The 19,461-nt window shown below is 31.8% G+C and overlaps 3 protein-coding genes across 3 annotated transcripts; 2 read left to right on the top strand and 1 right to left on the bottom strand.

Moving 5' to 3' along the window:
* The first annotated feature begins 3,687 nt into the window (after positions 1–3,687).
* Positions 3,688–6,536, top strand: LOC130903671 (microspherule protein 1). Its single transcript, XM_057815898.1, has 6 exons — positions 3,688–3,935; positions 3,993–4,077; positions 4,130–4,600; positions 4,657–4,965; positions 5,976–6,193; positions 6,251–6,536. Exons 1-6 carry the CDS (start codon positions 3,832–3,834, stop codon positions 6,456–6,458), a joined length of 1,395 nt encoding a protein of 464 aa, XP_057671881.1. The 5' UTR covers positions 3,688–3,831; the 3' UTR covers positions 6,459–6,536.
* A 181-nt stretch (positions 6,537–6,717) lies between these two features.
* Positions 6,718–10,365, bottom strand: LOC130903672 (protein IMPACT homolog). The gene is made up of 5 exons (XM_057815899.1): positions 8,837–10,365; positions 8,525–8,764; positions 7,600–7,699; positions 7,446–7,543; positions 6,718–6,865 (listed from the first exon to the last, which is right to left on the bottom strand). Exons 1-5 carry the CDS (start codon positions 9,076–9,078, stop codon positions 6,772–6,774), a joined length of 774 nt encoding a protein of 257 aa, XP_057671882.1. The 5' UTR covers positions 9,079–10,365; the 3' UTR covers positions 6,718–6,771.
* A 16-nt stretch (positions 10,366–10,381) lies between these two features.
* On the top strand, positions 10,382–18,010 carry LOC130903670 (protein HBS1). Its single transcript, XM_057815897.1, has 7 exons — positions 10,382–10,801; positions 10,854–11,186; positions 12,708–13,066; positions 14,979–15,137; positions 15,223–15,628; positions 16,406–16,473; positions 17,418–18,010. The coding sequence occupies exons 1-7, from the start codon at positions 10,759–10,761 to the stop codon at positions 17,979–17,981; spliced, it is 1,932 nt and encodes a 643-aa protein (XP_057671880.1). The 5' UTR covers positions 10,382–10,758; the 3' UTR covers positions 17,982–18,010.
* Positions 18,011–19,461: the final 1,451 nt, after the last annotated feature.

Genomic DNA, 19,461 nt, shown 5'->3' with positions numbered 1-19,461 from the left:
CAGATTTGGTAGCGTTCATCTGGGGGACGAGTCAGAGGTGGCTAGGACATGTGGAGAGGAAGCCTTTTGATCTATAACCCCGCAGAACCATTTATGGTGTTCCTGGAGGGCGGCGATTGAGAGGAAGACCGCGCATTCGATGGTTAGAGCACGTTGAAACGGATCCGATCCAGCTCGACGTTGGAGACACCATGCTCAGAACAGAAAGGATTTTTGTGAAGGTCCTGGTTCTCAAATGACCTTAACGCCGATTAAAGAAGATCTAATCAAATTAGTTAATAATCAGATAAACCACGGTAACTTTTTATTTCTTATTATTTGTAAATTTTGTAATTTTCTTGTTGAGTTTTCTTTGGCAGTTATTGAAACTAATTTTTCGGTTAAGATTCCACAGCTTTGTTCTGCTTAGGCGAATAATCAACTCAAATGGCACCGATGCGTTTGGTAATAAACTCACAGTTCTTTGCGCCAATTTTTGAATTTCTGTTTCCTCTGCTCGAAGAGGCCCCATGCAGCTTAAAAAATTCTGATTCTAATATCTAATGATCACACTATTTACACAAACACTCACAATTACACGATTATCATCTTCAGAGTGAAGGTACCTAAAGTTAATCTCTGAAGATGATAACTTGGTTATCGAAACGCGAGTCAGACAGTGTAATTGTGGATGTTGGTGTAGTGGTGGTGTAAATAGTGTATTCAGTATAGTTATCACCAACAGTTCCAGAAATTCCAACTTATTTTAGCTACCTGCCATAATTCTCCATTCGGATATAGAAGAGAACCTCTGGAAACCGATCTCGGTCGGCCAGGTGCCTCAGATGTCTCAAAATATTCATTTTTAAATTTATATGCGACGATATATTTTGAGGATTCGAGATTTCAAAATTCTGCTTAACATTTGAAACTTCATTTTCTACAATTAGCGGATAATTCTTCTTCTATTTGACACGTTCAGAAAACTTCGTTTTGGTCTTCTCTTACTAAACTAGACAGCATTTCTTGTGTCAAGCAAAATTCCTCTGTGTCTGATTCCCATGTTGGAAGACCAGTTTTGTCTAAAACATGACTTTCTTCTTTCACAGTATTTGCGTTCTCAGTAGAATTTTTTCCAAGAATGTAACATCTCAATCTATGGGTGAAATCCATTGGAGAAGGATGGTCATTTGCACCACTCATTCCTCGAATGTAGGTAAAAAAATTTTCTAGTATATCTCGGTTTAGACTCGACGTCAAAATATAATAAATTTTGTATTTCTGAGATAAATATTCATACATTTTAATAAGAGATCTATTAGAAAGCAATATGTCTTTCTGAAATGGAATCATTGCTTCTTGTTTCCCAACAATGAATTCCGACATCTGATTAATAACGTTTTTTTGATTTTGTAAATCTGTCCCAAACGCACTTTTTAATGGACAATTCCCTACAAACTTAGAACCGGAGTTAAATAGATCAAACCAATCGTTGAACAATTGTACTTCCTTCCAATTACTATTACCAGGCATGAGTCCATTTTCTTTACCTACAGTATTTGATAAAACTGGACTAACTCTCTGTAGCATTGACTCCTCTAAATTCAAATGTTTGGTTAGTTTATGACCCAAAGTTGTGTCCACAATAAAGCCCTTATCAAGCAAATGGTTTCTGGCTAGTTTGATTAAGTGGCGAACATCTCCATAAACAAAAATTTGTAATGAACCATCACATGGATGAGAAAAGGAACAATTTTTATCATGTCCTATATTCAATTCGGACCTCAAAGCAATATTTCCAGAACCCATATCACTGGAAATAGCAACTACTATGAAATTCGCCTTAAATAATTCAGATATTATTTCCTCTAGAATGTGTTTGGTCATCGGCTGGTCAAAGTGGTAGTACACCGGCTGTTTCCAATTAGAAAATATGCCACGTACCATAACGGCCTGACAGGTTTTGTGCGGTCCTACTATCTGTTCACGTTTTTTGTCAAAATCAATTTTATTCGAGATACGAATTTCATCAAAAGATAAGACACACACTCGATCTGTTTCAATTAAATCAGTAGATTTTTTCTTCATTAACAATATGACATTCTTCAGAATTCCTTGATTTATATTAAAAGACAAGACCCATCTTCTTAAGGTGGAGATAGCCGGAAGAGGATAGCTATTTGTCCTTAGATATCTATAAGCTTTAGGACTAACACTTCTGAGAGCAATAGCCGATGCAATATCTTCTGATGACCACCAGATTTTTTTGTCTTTTACTGGATCCATCAATTTTCGAATTTGTCCCGGTGTAAACACAGTTGCCAATGCATCTTCATATTTTTTACTTATTGAATCTTTTACTACTTCAATGTTTTTAAGAAGTGCATCGTTCTGCTCCTCTAGCATTTTTATTTTTTTCATCAGTTTATTTATCCTAAAACAAAAAAGATATTTGGTATTACCTAGTAAACTATACTAATACTCCATTAATAAAGTATCAATAATTATTATTTTAATCTTACTCCTGCTCTTTCTTTTCATCACTATTTTTCTCATTAACTGTAGTCCCCTGTACTTCAACCAATATAGTTTCGATATTAGACATTGGAAATTGGTATTCGTTCTTGGAAGTTGAAAGTTGAGGTACCATACAATGTGATGATTCCTTTAATATTTCTTCTACAACTCTTCGTTGCCTTCTTTTATAAATCCTGTTTAACCGCTCTGTATTTTTTGGTTTTTGTAATGAACCAGGAAGGTGTAATACTGGTATAGCGTCAGCTTTTAAATTTCGACTATTTTTGGGGAAATAGTTTAACAATTTTTGTTGCAAAGGGTATTCGAAACTATCCTCATCAAAATGAATGGAACAGACACGCGCTAAAATAAATAAACACCTGAATGAATGGTATCCTAAATATTTTAAAACACATCAAAACAATTATTACTTATTAGCAAAATATGTAAGTAAACCTTTTTTGCTTATAATTCTACAAGTGAATCAAGAACATAAAAAGGTATAATTATTAGGTTAAATATGAATGTGTATTATACTGTGATTTACAACATTTATTTACCATATTTTAAATTAATTTTATCCTTTCGACGACAGACTCCTATCCACTGCTTTGCCAAGTCTTCACTTTTTGGAAAACCAAAGTATTTAATACCTGTTTCTTTGGTATTTCGATTAGTGTTTTTACATGTAGCCACGGCACAACCCGGCATTACGATTTTCTAATAGAAAGTATAATATTTTAAAAGAATTTAAAAACAGTTATATCAACTATACAATAGTCTTGAATACTGCCTAGGCCGATAAGTACAAAAAAATATCACAAACACACAAAACCCGGTGTTTACATAGAACTTAACATAATCTTAATGGCCAAGAAAATATTCTGATTCCAGGTTGACGTCATACGCGTGGCATGTAAAATTTTAGCCGACAATTCAGCATATCGGTGTATGTGTATCGTGGCCAGACAGTTGTTACGTTTATGATTATTTCTCGATTACAACATTGCCAGATTTTGTAAATTTCAAGACGCCTAATCTCTTATATGATGTTTTTTTCGACTTGTCAACTGTTGATGTCAATCTTTATTTTTAGATGGCTTCAAAACTTTTCTTATTGTTATGAAGTTAATAATGACTACCTCTTAAATCGCCGTTATATTTGTAGGATTAAAAGCCCTATTAATCGATGCTCTACAACACTAACTTTATCAATGTCGAGCAGCTTTAAAAAATGCCTATCGATAATATCGCACATGCCATCATTTGAATGTCATAAGTCACTTAGAAAAACATTCTTTTGTTTGTTGTATAGATTTCCTATTATTTATAACAATGAATTTAGTGCATGAATCTGATTTTATACAAACTGGTAATGAGTACACTTTGAATTCTCAAAATAATCTTGGAGAAAATGCCGATGTCACTAGGCGTAGAAGGTGAGAATAGTCTAAAATTGTCATTATTTAATATTGTCATTAAATGTATTGTTTTAGCTCAAATAGATCAATTAAACGTAGAAAATTTGATGATGAATTGGTAGAATACAGTTTGGGTATGCCAGGAGTGTCTAATATAAAGGTAAAACATATAATTCTTAAATTTAAATTGATTATAATGTTGTTCCTTGTAGAGTGGAAGATCGCGTACACATTCTTCCCATTCTGAATTACCGGTTGCTTCTCCTTCAACGCCGCCAGCATTACCGCAACCCTCGACTTCACAAAATTTTGTAGACCCCAAAAGAAAACAAGTCTCTAAAAGTTTACTAGGTTCAACTAAAAGGGGTAAAAAAGGTGGAAAACTCGGGGGGCAGTACACGGCTAAGGATTTAGGTCGATGGAAACCCGTAGATGACTTAGCTCTTATTATAGGAGTTCAACAAACTAATGATTTAAGAACTGTGCATTTAGGTACAAAATTTTCTTGTAAGTTTACTGTCCAAGAATTGCAACAAAGATGGTACGCTCTGTTATATGATCAAGCCGTTTCAAGAGTAGCAGTTTCTGCAATGAGAAATCTTCATCCAGATATGATAGCTGCTGTACAAGATAGAGCTCTTTGGAGTCAGCAAGAAGAAAAAATCCTTAGTACTATTAAATCTGTGAGAAAAATCGTTTTTCCTTCAAAATAATTATTAATTAACTTTCGAATTTTTAGAATACAACACCTCCTCCGACAATAGAAACCTTTGCAGATCTTCTTTCTCAACATCCTTCAGTATTCTATACAGGCCGAACATCTGCTTCATTATTTCGTCATTGGCAAAGTCTTAAAATGTATAATCTTCTGCCGGATCAATCAATCGGACCACTTCCAACATCCGCTCGTCCTATAATGACATTCAATGATTGCGAAGAATTTGTTCAGGATACAGATTTAAGTGAACCACCCGACGAAGCTCTAGATAAAGAATTACAACTTCAACAGAGAAGGAATATTAAAGAAATTAGGCAATTGGAAAATGAGGTTTATATTTCATTATTCATTTTATAAAATTATAAGTTCCTTATGCAAGATATTTAACACACTATATTAATTTTTCTGCCATTGTCATGTATTTGATCTGGAAACAGACAAAAAAGTGACTTACACTGTCCAAGATACATTCAGTAGGTATGAGTCCAGAGTTGTGACAAATAGGTTATAAAAAACACTCAATGAAGTGTTTTCTCTAAATAGAAATCAGAAAAAATAGTTCAATGATGAAGTATTATGGAAATTAGAACAATTCAAAATCAAAATTTTCTTTCATTAAAATTGATTATTACATGTCATCTCTATTTGATTACAGCAACCAAATTGTTGTGATTACCAATTAATAACCAGACCTAGAACAATGTAACCTTAAAGTGAGTAATTACGGATGTTAAAAAGGCAATTGAAATGAGTCTATCCTACCTACAAAGAGCGAATACCATGAGAATATGAACTCAAAACGACCTCACACCTAGAGTAGATAAAAAACTTTGGGATTTATGTCACAAATAACCAATTAGTAGTTCCTCACTTTTTTTATGGTTTTTTCGGACATTCTAAAACAAATTTACTTGTCCACTCGAACATTGTTATCTGAGGGATGTATTTTCAGCATAATGGTACATCCACCAACTTACTGGCAGTCAGACATCTAAATAATGTTAATGGCAACAGCAACTAGTTTACACAGAGAATATTAGTAACTGCCAACAATTTTTTTTATGGTTTAAACTTGTTCTCAAGCTCTTAAGCTTCTGGAATCCTTTTGAAGAAAATACTTTAAATTATTTTATTGCAAACATTGTTTTTTTTTTTCAGTTTTTATTAATAAGTCTTAACGGTTTACTTGTAGCCTCTAGTGAACAAGAGAAGTAATTTCCCAGAAATTTGTTTCAAAATTTTCTGGAAAACCCTCAAACTCTGCGTCTGAATAATCAGAAACTGAGAACTAGATAAATTCTAGTTTTGTGATTAGTTCTGATCAATAACTTCAATTTTAGGTTGGAAGATGGAATGTATTAGTTGATAGTGTTACAGGAGTATGTCCCGGTATGATAGATAATCAAACACTGGCTGTTCTGAGAGGCAGAATGGTTAGATATCTGATGAGGAGTAGAGAAATAAGTATCGGTAGATCTGGAAAAGGTCATGTCGTTGATATTGATCTCGCTCTCGAAGGACCAGCATATAAAATATCACGTAGACAGGGTACTTTAAGGTGAGTTTATAAATAATAAATTATTTATAATAATTCGAATAACGTTCGTTCTTTTAGGTTAAGAAACACTGGCGAATTTTATCTTTCTTCTGAAGGAAAAAGACCCATATTTGTCGATGGCAGACCAATTACAGCCGGTAATAAAATCCGTTTATATGATAACGCTGTGGTGGAAATTGCCTGTTTAAGATTTATTTTCTTTATTAACCATGATTTGATCAGGGCAATTCATAATGAATCAGTTAGATACAATTTACCACCATAAAAGTCTTATTTTATTATTAAAACAATGTGTAATAACAGTTTGAAAAGTATATAGTATTAAATGTTAAATTTTATTAAATTGTCATTATTAATATCCTCACAAAAGTTCCTTTTTTGTCACCCATTTGTCATTTTTTACTTATTTTAAATATTGACTGATTATATGTTACTTCTGCTACCATAATCAAAGTTTATGGGTTCCAATTGTCCATCGAAATTTTCTATTTAGTTGAATTTGTTACTGAACTATGCAATAAAAGTATCAAAAACCATTTTTTTTATTCAATTATATACATTTAATAATATACAAAAAGTCAAGTCTTTACAAATCCTGCTTCTACAAGGGCCTGTCTTGCGGCATTGTTAATGTGTCGAAATCTATCTGGTCCCAATTGAATACCCCCATACCTAAATAAAAATAATTATCTATTATTTAACTCGCTATTATACAGCGAACACAGAAAGTTTTCAATTAAATAAAAAAGACAAAATATACAGAGCACATAGAGAAACTAGGAATGGTAACTGGACAAGAAATAATAGAGATAAAAACAAGCAACCAAGGGACATTAAGCACATAGGTCTTTGAATATCCCCACTAGACCAATGACTTTTGAGAAGCTGAGGCGCTTTGGTTAGAACCTTGATGCCCATAGTGTAGATATGGCAACTTAGATGACCGTGTCCAGTCACTAATCGAATTTCGCGCCTATTTAATTGAAGCAGTTGTTTAGTAAAAGAGGCAGAAGATCCATCTATGTGTTCCTTAGCTTGTCTCACATCAGATGTCTCTATCAATCTCCATAGAGCCTGTCTTGCAATCAGAACGTTGAGAGATGTGATAGCAGCAAGAATGGGTTCTAGACAATGGATTTGCTGAACCCAATCTAGCAAACATTGTTTGGCACCCATATAAACAAGTTAAATTAAAATTATTTTTGTTGATATTGAGATATTATTTTGATTACATATAAATGCTTATATTTACCATCTTGAAACTACGACCATAACGTTATTTAATTTTAGAGTTTGTAGTAGGTCCAAGAGCCTCGAAGATGCTTTATTTTCTCCATCATCATCGCAATCCTAGAAAAACGTTTCCCTAATCTAAATAATTTTATTTCAATATTACCAATACTTACCTGCATTACTACATTATTAGACTGCAAAATCCTATATGCGGAAATGTTGTGAGTAGCTTGAGCTATTTTTCTATTGTCCAAAAGTAATTCCATGAATCCACTAAAATAAAAATATCACCAACATCTCAATTATTTTAATATAAATACGAGGGTTATCCATAAAATGAGGTTCACAAAAAGCTGCGGACGCTAGGAACACTATTAGATGGGATTTAGTGACACTGGCATGTAGCTTGGCTCTCTTTTACCCGGCTCTCACCTCTCGTGAGTTGTCTACAATGTTCATTCTTTCTTAGTAGCCGTGAAAGATAGAGTTTCCATTTAATTCTCACACCAGTTTCAAATTATGCCCTGTGATTCGATTTTTGGTTGCAAAAAACCTTCCTCTAGTGGAAATTCATTCACAACTGCACTTAATTCCTATCCTCCAAGACTGAATATTTTGGTCATTGGTAAGATTCGATATTGAAGAATAAATTGATGGAAATGGATTTTGTACATACACCCAATCAATAAGGAAAGTATTTCTGGTGTACCATGAAGTAGTGTATATCCAAATTTAAAATAGTACAATCCCAATCTGCGATACAATATAAATCTTTCAGAAGAATGTGTCAAATATATTAGTCAAAAGCCATACTCATTACCCTCAGAAATAAACTAGTATTTTAGTGAACTTTCATTCTTTTGTCTCACTCCCCCTTACATCCCAGACTTAGTCCCCAGTGATTAACATCTCCTCTCCGAATTAAAAGAAAACACTTAAAAGGGAATAATTTCAAAACTGACGAAAAGCTAAAAGAAGATCTTTCCAAACATGAATTGTTCAACTCCATTAAACATGTTTTTCATTGTGAAAATTCATTGGGAGTTTTATTTTATGGACAATCTTCGTATATTGAATATAGTATAAGAGATATCCTACCTAATATCTTCTTTACATTTAACTTCACAAACATGTCCTTGAAACACACTTTTTCTATCAATAACAGTCGGTCCGTGAATTACTTTTAAATGAGAATAATTTTTCGAATTGTTAATAACTAAACCCTCTTCTACACATGGTTTAGTTGTAGAAGATGGAACATTTTTTGAATCCGATTTCTTCACTACATCCTCAGTAATCATTATCATTTGATAAATTAGTGGACCACCACCTTCAGATCTACGAATATATATTCAAGAATGATTTTCACAATCATTTTATATGCACACTACTGTGAAATACAAAACTTACTCATATAAATTATGAAATTTTTGTTGAATAAATTTCTTCTGATTAAACGTTAAATTAGGTGCTAACAATTCATATTTTGGCAAAGAACTTGATGGATATTCGGGAACTAGAGTAATATAAAGTCTTACATCTTTGCTAATATCTATACTATATGTACCAGGAACGGTTTCAGACCTCCACTCTTCCCCATATATAGACTTAAGGGCTTCTATTTCATCAGATTGTTGAGATATGTTGTCCATTTCAATAGAAATTATCGCACGAAGAACTAGTTAAATATACCAGTAAATAAAATGTACATTTTCAGGGAAATATTGTGTTGACTTATATCAACCTATGACATGTTAATGAATATGTTTGAGCTCAATAGTGTACGTTCCAACCCAAAGATTATATACATCCAAACTTCACTTTCTTTTTTCTTTTAAATATAAAAAAGTAAAAGTTGTAGAAGTCTTCAGTCAGATGACTAATACCTTAGCAATATTCATATGAGCCAAATAAAAATAATAGTTATGACTAATATTCCAAAGATCGGCGTTTAACGGATTGGTAAATAAAAAAGAATTTCAACTTTTTAAATTATTAAATTCTTTTGATCAGATCAAAATATTGATACACTGGGTGAATAAGTTACAATATCCAAAATCAATATTAGCCTTACTGGCTAGAAAGCTGGTTTTTTACAAGATGACTTGGATTTTATGTAAGTAGGTACAGATTTATGTAGTTCACAAAAGCGACGTAAAATTTAGTCTACTAAATTAAATCGATGTTTCGGTGAACATATTACCATCATCAACACACAAATAAAAGTATCCATAACAGACGTCAGAAATAAAATTTAAACACATATAGATACTAGTAACCGAAACAACAGATGAACTTTTTTAAAGTTCTAACTGGAACCCAAAGTTCTTTAAAACTAAGTAGTACCTGGTTGTTTCCAGCAACAATTTATTAACAAACAAATAAAAACATTAGAATAGTTACAATGATTTATTGCTGGTAGTTAATATACCGTTAAGTATAATGACACACTTGATTGATGCAATTTTGAAAATTCTTCAGAGATTCACAAATTGTACAAAATTATAAACAATATATAGTAACATAAGCATTGTAATCTTCATATCTTACTACATTTTAGGTATTATAAAATGTCAAAAGTTTACAAGTTGATGATTTATTATATTCGTACTTATCTTGTAAAATTTACTAAAAAATCAAATTAGTTCTTAAAAGAACTGATTTTAACAATAAATATACGTTCAATCCAAAAATTCCCTACACAACACAATAGGTACTTATACACATTTCACAAAGTTAACTTTTACTACACTCAGTTATTCATGTTACGGAAATATATCTCTTTTTACGATTACTTCTGTTAATTTAAAAAAACTCTCACGTATATCTTGTAGTTGGCCATGTGATGGAAGAGCTCTACCATTTCTACTTTAGTATCATAATATTGATTAAAATTGAAAAAAAAACTATTATTCTTATGACACCCGTAGAATTATTTCCTTTTGTTAATAAAATGTCATTCAATGAATAGATAGATATACGTTCCAATCTACTTCCTATCTTCAATCTTGTTTATTCTTTAGATAAAATTAAATCACACTATTGATCAAATTTAACAAATAAACATTATTTCTATGATATTCGCTGAATTATGTCTAATTTTTTATCAATAAAATAAAGTATAGATCATCGTTACTGCCAAAATTTTCAACAATATTAATTGTGTCATGTGTCATTATCAATACGTTAAACGTCAAGACTTAAGTATCGTGTAAAATCTGTGTAATACATATAATAAACTAGTAATGATTTAAACAGTATTAATTTACAAATACTTATAATTAACAAAATATCTAAATAACTCATTTATAGTAAAATAAGAAGGCGTCATAATGTCTCGCCATAGGGATGTCAGGAATATGGATTACTCAGATGGTTAGTTTATTCTATATATTCTAATGATATTTGATTTTTTTTTATTTTGTAGACTACGATGGATATGATGATATTTACGGACATTCAGTGGACGACGATTACTATATATCCCCAAGTAATAGACAATTTATTTATAATAGAGATATTTCACAAAGAAGCTCAGAAGGTGACATAAAAGAGGAAGATGAATCTGAAGCTGAACTATCAGATGTGGATAGAGACAAATTAGCAACTTGCATCAATCAAATCACCAAGACACTAGAATCCATGAATATTTCAAGAAATGATCTAGTCAATATTATAATAAAATCAAAATTTGATGTTGAGAAATCAATAAATACAATATTGGAAGATCCACAGTATCAGACTGGAACTTTGGAAAAAGGTGATTATATTATTGTTATTTGGAAAGATATATATATAAGAGTTTTGATGATTAGGGTAAAAGCACCTATACTAGGAACTATTTGATTAATAGAAAGGTATTTAAAAATGAACATTTTTAACCACATTTTAACCTAAATAGTTTTTTAAGTTTGAGGAACTTTCAAAATAGTATCTATTTACGACTTTTCTCCTATTGGAGCTAGGACTCTGTTTCTCTTAGAATTGAAGAAAAAGACGGTTTGGCCATGTTAAATATCTGATGAAGATTTTTCAAAAGAGCATCTAATTTTGTAGCTGTCTTGTAATCAAATCAAGGTGATGTTTAAAAAAACCTTGAGTAACATTTACTCTTAGGTTTACCTGCCTAGAAAGGTGCTTCTAGGTGCAAATTGTCAATAATTTATAATTTTATATTATATCATGTGTACTCAATTAAAAGTCTAACTAGATATGTTTCCTTTTTTTCATGTTGGATTTTTGGATTTTTTCGCATTTTGGAAGGTAAGATGACAACCAGCTTAATAAATTAAATTTAACTCAATCAACTGTAGATTTAGAACTGAATCAAGCTAAATCTACTTTTATCATACCAAATATTTTTAATAAAATACCTGATACAGCTCAATCTAAACCTACTAATTCTGGTAGTAAAGTTAAAAAAGATTCAAAATCAACATTTTTTGTTCCGAAATTAACAGACAGCGGTGATAAACCCAAATTTACAATACCTAATTTTTCAATGAGTGGAAAACCCAAATTTACAATCCTCAATTTATCAAAAAATGAAGAAACTACTCTAGATAAAACTAATATTGGTACTCAAGATATTCGCTTTAATTCCTTATCTGATTTGGTTTCTACTCATTTAAAAAATAATTCTATTGATACACCAACAATAGAAATAGAAAATAAAATGCAAAATTTAACAATAAACAATAAAAGTAGTATAACAAATAATTTGAACAAAATTTCTTTATCTATGCCTCCATGTGTAGTACCCAGTAATGATGTAACAGAAATGAAAATAGATTTAACAAAAGCTCTAAAAAGTACTGTAAGCACCCCGTTGATTGAACAGAAAGTTTCAGAAAACTTTGAAATACCATTTGTAAGTTGTGTTGATGAAGACACTTCAATACCAGATAGAGAAACGCTTACTTGCAATTTTAATATAAGCGAAATTAAAACAAAGCATTTTAATTTAGAAAAACGCAGAACTTGTTTTGGTAAAATTATTTGTAGAAAATATAAGAAGCAGGTTAAATTATTTTTACCAAAAATTACATTGACTAATATCAAGAGGTTTGATTTCAGTACATTATCACCTGATAGCAGAATTAGTGGGTATTTAAAATCGTAGTAACACTTATTAAATGTTGGGTTTAAAGATCTTTCCAACAGTTTTTTTTTTCATAAAATATTTTTATTTATTAATTATTTTCTTATATGTATAAATAGAATAGGTTTTTTTAAATATGAAGTAGGTAAACAAATTTTATGTATATATTGAATTTTGAAGCACTCCCCCATCCACAACTAGTACCAACGCCTCACATTGAACAGACAAAAGTTATTTCATCGACTCCAAAAACCATAACGAACATAACGAAAGGTTTTGACTTACCGCAAAAAGACAGCATAACACCTAGATCTCAATCGCCGGCATCTGGTAAAGTCACCCCAGTGAATAATCAAAACCAGATGGATTTCGCTGACGAAGTCAAGCAATTGAAAGCTAGAGAACACAAATTTGATCCACAGTTTGTATACAAGAAGGAACGAGGAGAAGAAAAGGAGCAGTTGTATATGGTTGTAATTGGACATGTTGACGCCGGAAAGAGTACTTTGATGGGGAGACTACTTTGCGAATTAGGACAGGTGAGTAACTGTGACTATCATATACTGTATACCTCAGCAGTTATTAAATTATTCTTCTTTCTGTTACTTCAACAATTATTGACTCAACATAAACTCATTTTTTTGTTTCCAATGCTTAATTCGGAGACCAGTTTTAATTTAACTTTTATCTCATCAGCATTAGATATCAGATGACATACTCTTACTATCTCAGTACTGCAAATGTACATGGGAAACTCGACAAAGGGGTATGAAAATAAATCAGAATCAAGATTAAAAAATTGTTCATTTACGGAATAGAAAAAACGTTAAAATGATATTAGAATCACGCCAAATCGGGTGGGAGGGGTGTATATCAGAGAGAAAAGCAAAGCAGCATAAATAACAGAATATAAATCACAAAAATAAAAGCAAAAGTAAGACCTAACTGGAAGAGGATACTAGAAGGATGTAGATAGAAATTTCAAAAAAAAATTAGGAAGTCTGAAGAAATGTAGGCAAAAACAAACTAAATGGAAGAAAGCAAAGAAAAATGTGGTTTATTCCACAATGGAAACCAGATTAATTGAATTATATATGTGTATATTAAAGTACCATGTACACCACGACCTAAACGATCTATTTAGTCCTCCTTTCTTGTTGTGATACTGGAGTCCTTTATGTCTACAGTTCTGATCTATCTTAGAAAGTTCAGAATTTGAAATCTTCTATTTCAGTAGTGTTTACATTTCGAGAGGTTCGGCCTTTTCACAACAGAATCTAGCGTCTTCAAGTGTCCATTGAGGTGACAGTACACAGTGAGGACTCCTGTTAGTATTCGTAGGTTGATACATTCAGCAGATCTTCTTTGGTTATAGCTTCCCAGGAGTGTCTTTGTCTGTCTTAACCCCTTTAGATTGCTCCAGTAACTGGTTTTTCTGCTATCTATCTTCTTCTCCATTATTATGTAGAACTAGAGTGCTATCAAGGGTTTATCCGTCCATACTTTATCAAATCTGTTAGTTATTTCGCTTCCATCCACTCCAGTGTGTCCCGGAATCCATTCAGGGGTAAATTTATTTTTTTTTGCCTCATTTAGCTTGTCCAGGCAGGCATTCCCAAACTAGTTTAGATTATATGACATTGGAGCTTAGAGCTCTAATGATCATCTGTCTAGGTTGAACTGGACACAAAGACCAGCCTTTCAGAGTAGTCTTTAGGCTCGTACACTCCTATCTCAGTTCTGTCTGTTGTTCTGTATACCATTTCTGATCATTTATCAGATAGTGTTTTTGGTCCCAAATGCTTCTACAGCTTAGTGAAGTATGTCCCATATTTGGTCATTTTTGTAGCACATTTTTCCCTTGTTAACATTGAAAAACAGTTACCAGGGTATTTTATTGGATTAAAATTCAGTCGAAATAGAAAAATGAGCAATTTTATACCATCATGAATACTGTTTAAATTTGAAACTTAAGTATACTCATCAGTATTTCTTAGGTTTTGGCTTATGGGATTACACAACTGCTTTTAATAATTTTTCTCGAGTGGTGTGGTCCTTTTAAGTCTTCTTTCTATTCTTGTGTTGTTTAGAAGCTGCCAATGAAGATTTTGCTAATATCTTTTTCAATAGTTTCCATATTCAGAGCCTTATAAGATCACTATTACAAATATACCATGGGATATCAATCTTCCTTAATACTTTATTTTTGTATTATATTTAAATTTTTTTTGGTACAACCCCATGGTTATATAATGCAAGTCTATACTGGTTCTAATATTAATTAATTGTACTCTACAAGCAAATATGGTAGAAATATAGCATAAAAATGTTGGAAGTTGTCTTCGAGGAACCTCTGAGCTCGATATAATATCAAAAACAAATAATGATCCGTAGAAATTCACAGACTAGAAAAAAAATTTATGTGACTAAATAACTAACATTTTTTTGGAGGTTAATCAAAAAGTGATGCACAAGTACGAACAAGAAAGTAGAAAATTAGGGAAACAAAGTTTCATGTACGCCTGGGTTCTAGACGAGACTGGCGAGGAGCGAAATCGGGGTATTACGATGGACGTTGGCCGATTTCAATTCGAAACAAAAACTAAAGCCGTATGTATTGAAATTATCACATTTTCTGTCTGGCAAACTGTTTTTCCATTAAATTGTATTTGATAATTCGATTTTATTTTGACAGGTAACGTTGTTGGACGCTCCCGGTCACAAAGATTTCATACCGAACATGATATCCGGAGCCGGTCAAGCAGATGTAGCCGTTTTGGTGGTAGACGCTACACGTGGTGAATTCGAATCCGGATTCGATCACGGTGGACAAACAAGAGAACACGCCCTCCTCGTCCGTTCGCTAGGGGTTTCCCAACTAGCAGTCGCCATAAATAAATTAGATACAGTATCCTGGTTGAAGGATCGATTCGATGAGATCGTTAAGAAACTTAAGGCGTTTCTAAAACAGGCCGGATTCAAAGAATCCGATGTTACGTTTGTACCATGCAGTGGTTTGACCGGACAGAATTTGGTTAATGAACCAACAGAGGAGGAGTTGTTGGAATGGTACAGCGGACCGTGTCTTTTGGATGTTATTGGTACGTTTTTTTTAGAATCAATTAATTTGATTTGTTTCTATTTATCCCCTATAAATCCTTGGTTTGATGGATAGAAGTCAATAAAAGTCGCATTTTTTTAATAAAATACCATATTGTACCAAATTTCAAAAGATGGCTGTAAAATTATTGAGTTTATTCCTACCAATAGTTTAAATCTAATCTGTATTGACTGAATAATGTTTTTTAACCGAAAAAACTTTGAAATTTTGGCTTGAATAGTATGATGATGACTATTCTTCAATAAAACCAACCATCATCGAAAGGTATGGGGTTTACAATGTAGCACATTGATCAATAAAGGTTGTGTGACCATTGATGAACCCTAGATTCATTGCTGTACTTTCGAATGAATTTAGCATTAATTTGACTGGACTCCATGGAAGCTGTCCGCAACAAGTAAAGACCCAAGAATCGGCTGATAAGATTATAGTTTCTGAAGAAGGAAATTATAAATAAATGGCCCAATATACGGAATAGAAGAATTCTCTTTTACTGAGATCGATTGAAAATGATCAATTTAAATACTGTATCCACTATATTTGACAGATATAGCCTCCAGTGATATTAGGCTGTTTAAAGATTTCTAAAATATCAATCGAATGAAGAAGTCGATAACGGGAACCTTAACTGTGGTCTTATTGATGATTTGCTATATTTTTTTTGTTTATATCAATTAATGTTATCCAAAAATTGATTTAATGACTTCGATAGGGAAATTAATACCATATTGAAATAATTTTAATGTTTTTTTTCTAGATAAGTTTCGAGCGCCTGATAGGCCCATTTCTAAACCCTTCAGACTGTCAATTAATGACATATTTAAGGTAATTTAATTGAGATTGATTCATAATATTTATTTTCTTATACTAGATCTGAGATCAGTATTCAGAAACCGTATTTTGGACTATGTTGTTTAACAAACTTTATTCATAATTTAGGTATTTTTAAAATTTGTTTATGCTGTTGATTTTCTAAAATTAATTTCATGTATTGATACTGTCCCTCACAAATTTTAAAATTTCATGTTTTGACAACATTTTTTGATTTTTTACAGTCGTTACTGTCTCCAACAGAAACTTTTCTGAAATTTTTTCTTCAAAATTTCATGTTATGACGACGTTGTTTAATCTTTTACTGTCATTACTGCCTTCCATAGATCCTTTTCTGACAATCTCTTAAAAATTTCATGTCATAACAACGTTTTACAATCTTCTACTGTCTCCAACAGACATTTTTTTAATATTTCCAAAACTTCATGTTTTAACGACATTTTTCAATCTTTTACTGCATTTACTGTCTCCAACAGACACTTTTCTGAGAATCTCTTCAAAATTTAATATTTTTACGACGTTTTTCAATCTGTTACTGCTTCTACTGTCTCCAACAGACACTTTTCTGAGATTCTCTATACAATTTCATGTTTTGACAAAGTTTCTTTAAACTTTACTGCCGTTACTGTCTCCAACAGATACTTTTCATGTTATGACAACGTTTTTCAATTTTTTACTGTCATTACTGTCTCCAACAGAATCTTCTCCAAACATATTTAGATTAAAACACTCTATGTAAATACCAATACCAATACCTCATTTAGAATTAGATTGTCATGCATATGTTTTTAAAACAAAGTTATTTATCCCCAGATAAACTGCGTTTGGTCTCTGAAGATCATAACTTTATTATCGAAACGTTTAATTTTGAACTTTCTTACCAAAACAAATAATTTTGAAAGTTTGAAAGTTTATAATAATTTTATTGTGTATTTTAGGGTACCGGTACGTTGTTTTGCGTATCAGGACGAATCGAAACTGGTACTCTAAGTATAGGAGATAAAGTCTTGATATGTCCCAATAGAGAAGTAGCTCTAGTGAAGTCACTTATGATAGAAGAAGTATCGAAAACCGTCGTATTCGCTGGCGATCAAGTAACAGTAACTTTATCTGGAATAGAAATGCAAAATGTATCAGTTGGAAATATACTTTGCGATCCCCTCAACCCCGTACAAGTAGCTAGCAAATTCCAAGCTAGGATAGTGGTTTTTAACGTAACAGTGCCTATAACTAAAGGATTCTCGGTGGTATTGCATCATCAATCGTTAGTGGAACCGGTTGTTGTTAGTAAATTAATATCTCAATTGAATAAGAATACTGGTGAGCTGTTGAAGAAGCATCCGAGATTTTTGGGGAATAATACTAGTGCTTTAATTGAAATACAAGTATCGAGACCTATAGCTCTGGAATTGTATAGTGAATGTAAAGAATTGGGAAGAATCATGCTTAGAGTCGGAGGTGTAACTATTGCTGCTGGACTCATTACTCAAATTATTCTGTAAGACATGAAAATATAAAAGTTTTTAACATATATCGTGTTTTATTTATTTTACTTTTGTTTTTCATTTTGCTACAGGAAGCTAACATATAAATAGCTCCACATGTTCCAATTCTATAGAAACATTCTTAACAAAAAATTTAATTCTGTATCAAATTCTTGCAGAAAAAGTCATCCATATGCAAATTAATCAAAGGAAACTGAATCTGGTGAACAAAATCCGGAAAAGTATTACATTGGCACCAAAAAAATGACAACTGATGCACTAAATGGTCTTTAAAATCAAATTCCTTTGCGATGAGGCAGTACTATGATTAATCAAAAACATGTAATTCAAGTCAATTAAAGTAAAATTAGAAACACGACGCTAATAAATAACAAACCTCGTAACTATAACATATATATACGAATCAGCATAATATAGAAATGTTCTTTGAGACACTTTTTAACTTTTTAATTTACACAGAAAGTAACAAATCAATACTCTATTAAACCGATGGAAATAAAACAAAGAATGAATCTCTATTAATTATATTGAACAGAGATTTTTGAGAATATGGTTTTGTTACGTTTCCACGGATTGGAGGCCCTTCACTTTGAATCAACACATCATTAACAACATAATGATCCACGGATGTGATTTACTTCCAATGGAATACATCAACTTCAAAATTTATATATTTTTTGCTACTTACACAATATAAACCAAGGTTACTAAAAAAATTTCAACGAAGTTAATTATTATTGAGTTAAAAGAGTTACCTCAAAAATTGTAAGGCTGGATACTAAAATTGTCCGTGTACTTTATTTGGGGTTCTGAGCTCTAAAATCCGTTAATTTCACGTATTTTGTAGATATTTAACAAATGGTGAATCTACCCTCGAAGCACCCAAGGATATTGTGCATATTTTTAAGTTTATAAAAAGACTCTTTCACAACAGAAAATTCAGTTACGTATTCTGATTTGCGTCGCGGCCAAAAACTACCTCTTTTGTAAACTGATTACACAATTTATAATTAATAATACATTTTTAAACATTCTGATTTCACCTGAAATGCCCAAATATTTTAGATAATACTCAAACAACGAACTTAACGTAGACAGCCTAAGCACAACACAAATAAATATAGAAATGTCGTTTGCAACACTTAAAAAATATTTTATTTTCAAAAATACACTTTTTACAAACTTTTTGGATTTTGAATAGTACTTAAATAGATTTTACTACAACAAAGGTTACAATAAAGATCTTACTATACAAAAGTCGTGAAAAACATGTGTTTTGTTATTTTATAATATCTCATCTACTAATTAAGCATGTCGGCCGGCAACCGTCTTCTCTTTCCTTATGCTTACATTTCTATATTGATCCACTTTTTCCCAATGGAAACTTTATAAATGTCCTAAAAAAGATATAACTGATAAATTTATTTTTCCCTTGAAAAAATAATCCTGTATTTCGAAAAAATCTATAATAACGAGC

Source organism: Diorhabda carinulata, chromosome 2 (assembly GCF_026250575.1).
Source record: "Diorhabda carinulata isolate Delta chromosome 2, icDioCari1.1, whole genome shotgun sequence".
Lineage (NCBI taxonomy): Eukaryota > Metazoa > Arthropoda > Insecta > Coleoptera > Chrysomelidae > Diorhabda > Diorhabda carinulata.
The sequence above is the reverse complement of the archived record's forward strand: the minus strand, read 5'-3'. Positions and strand labels throughout refer to the sequence as shown.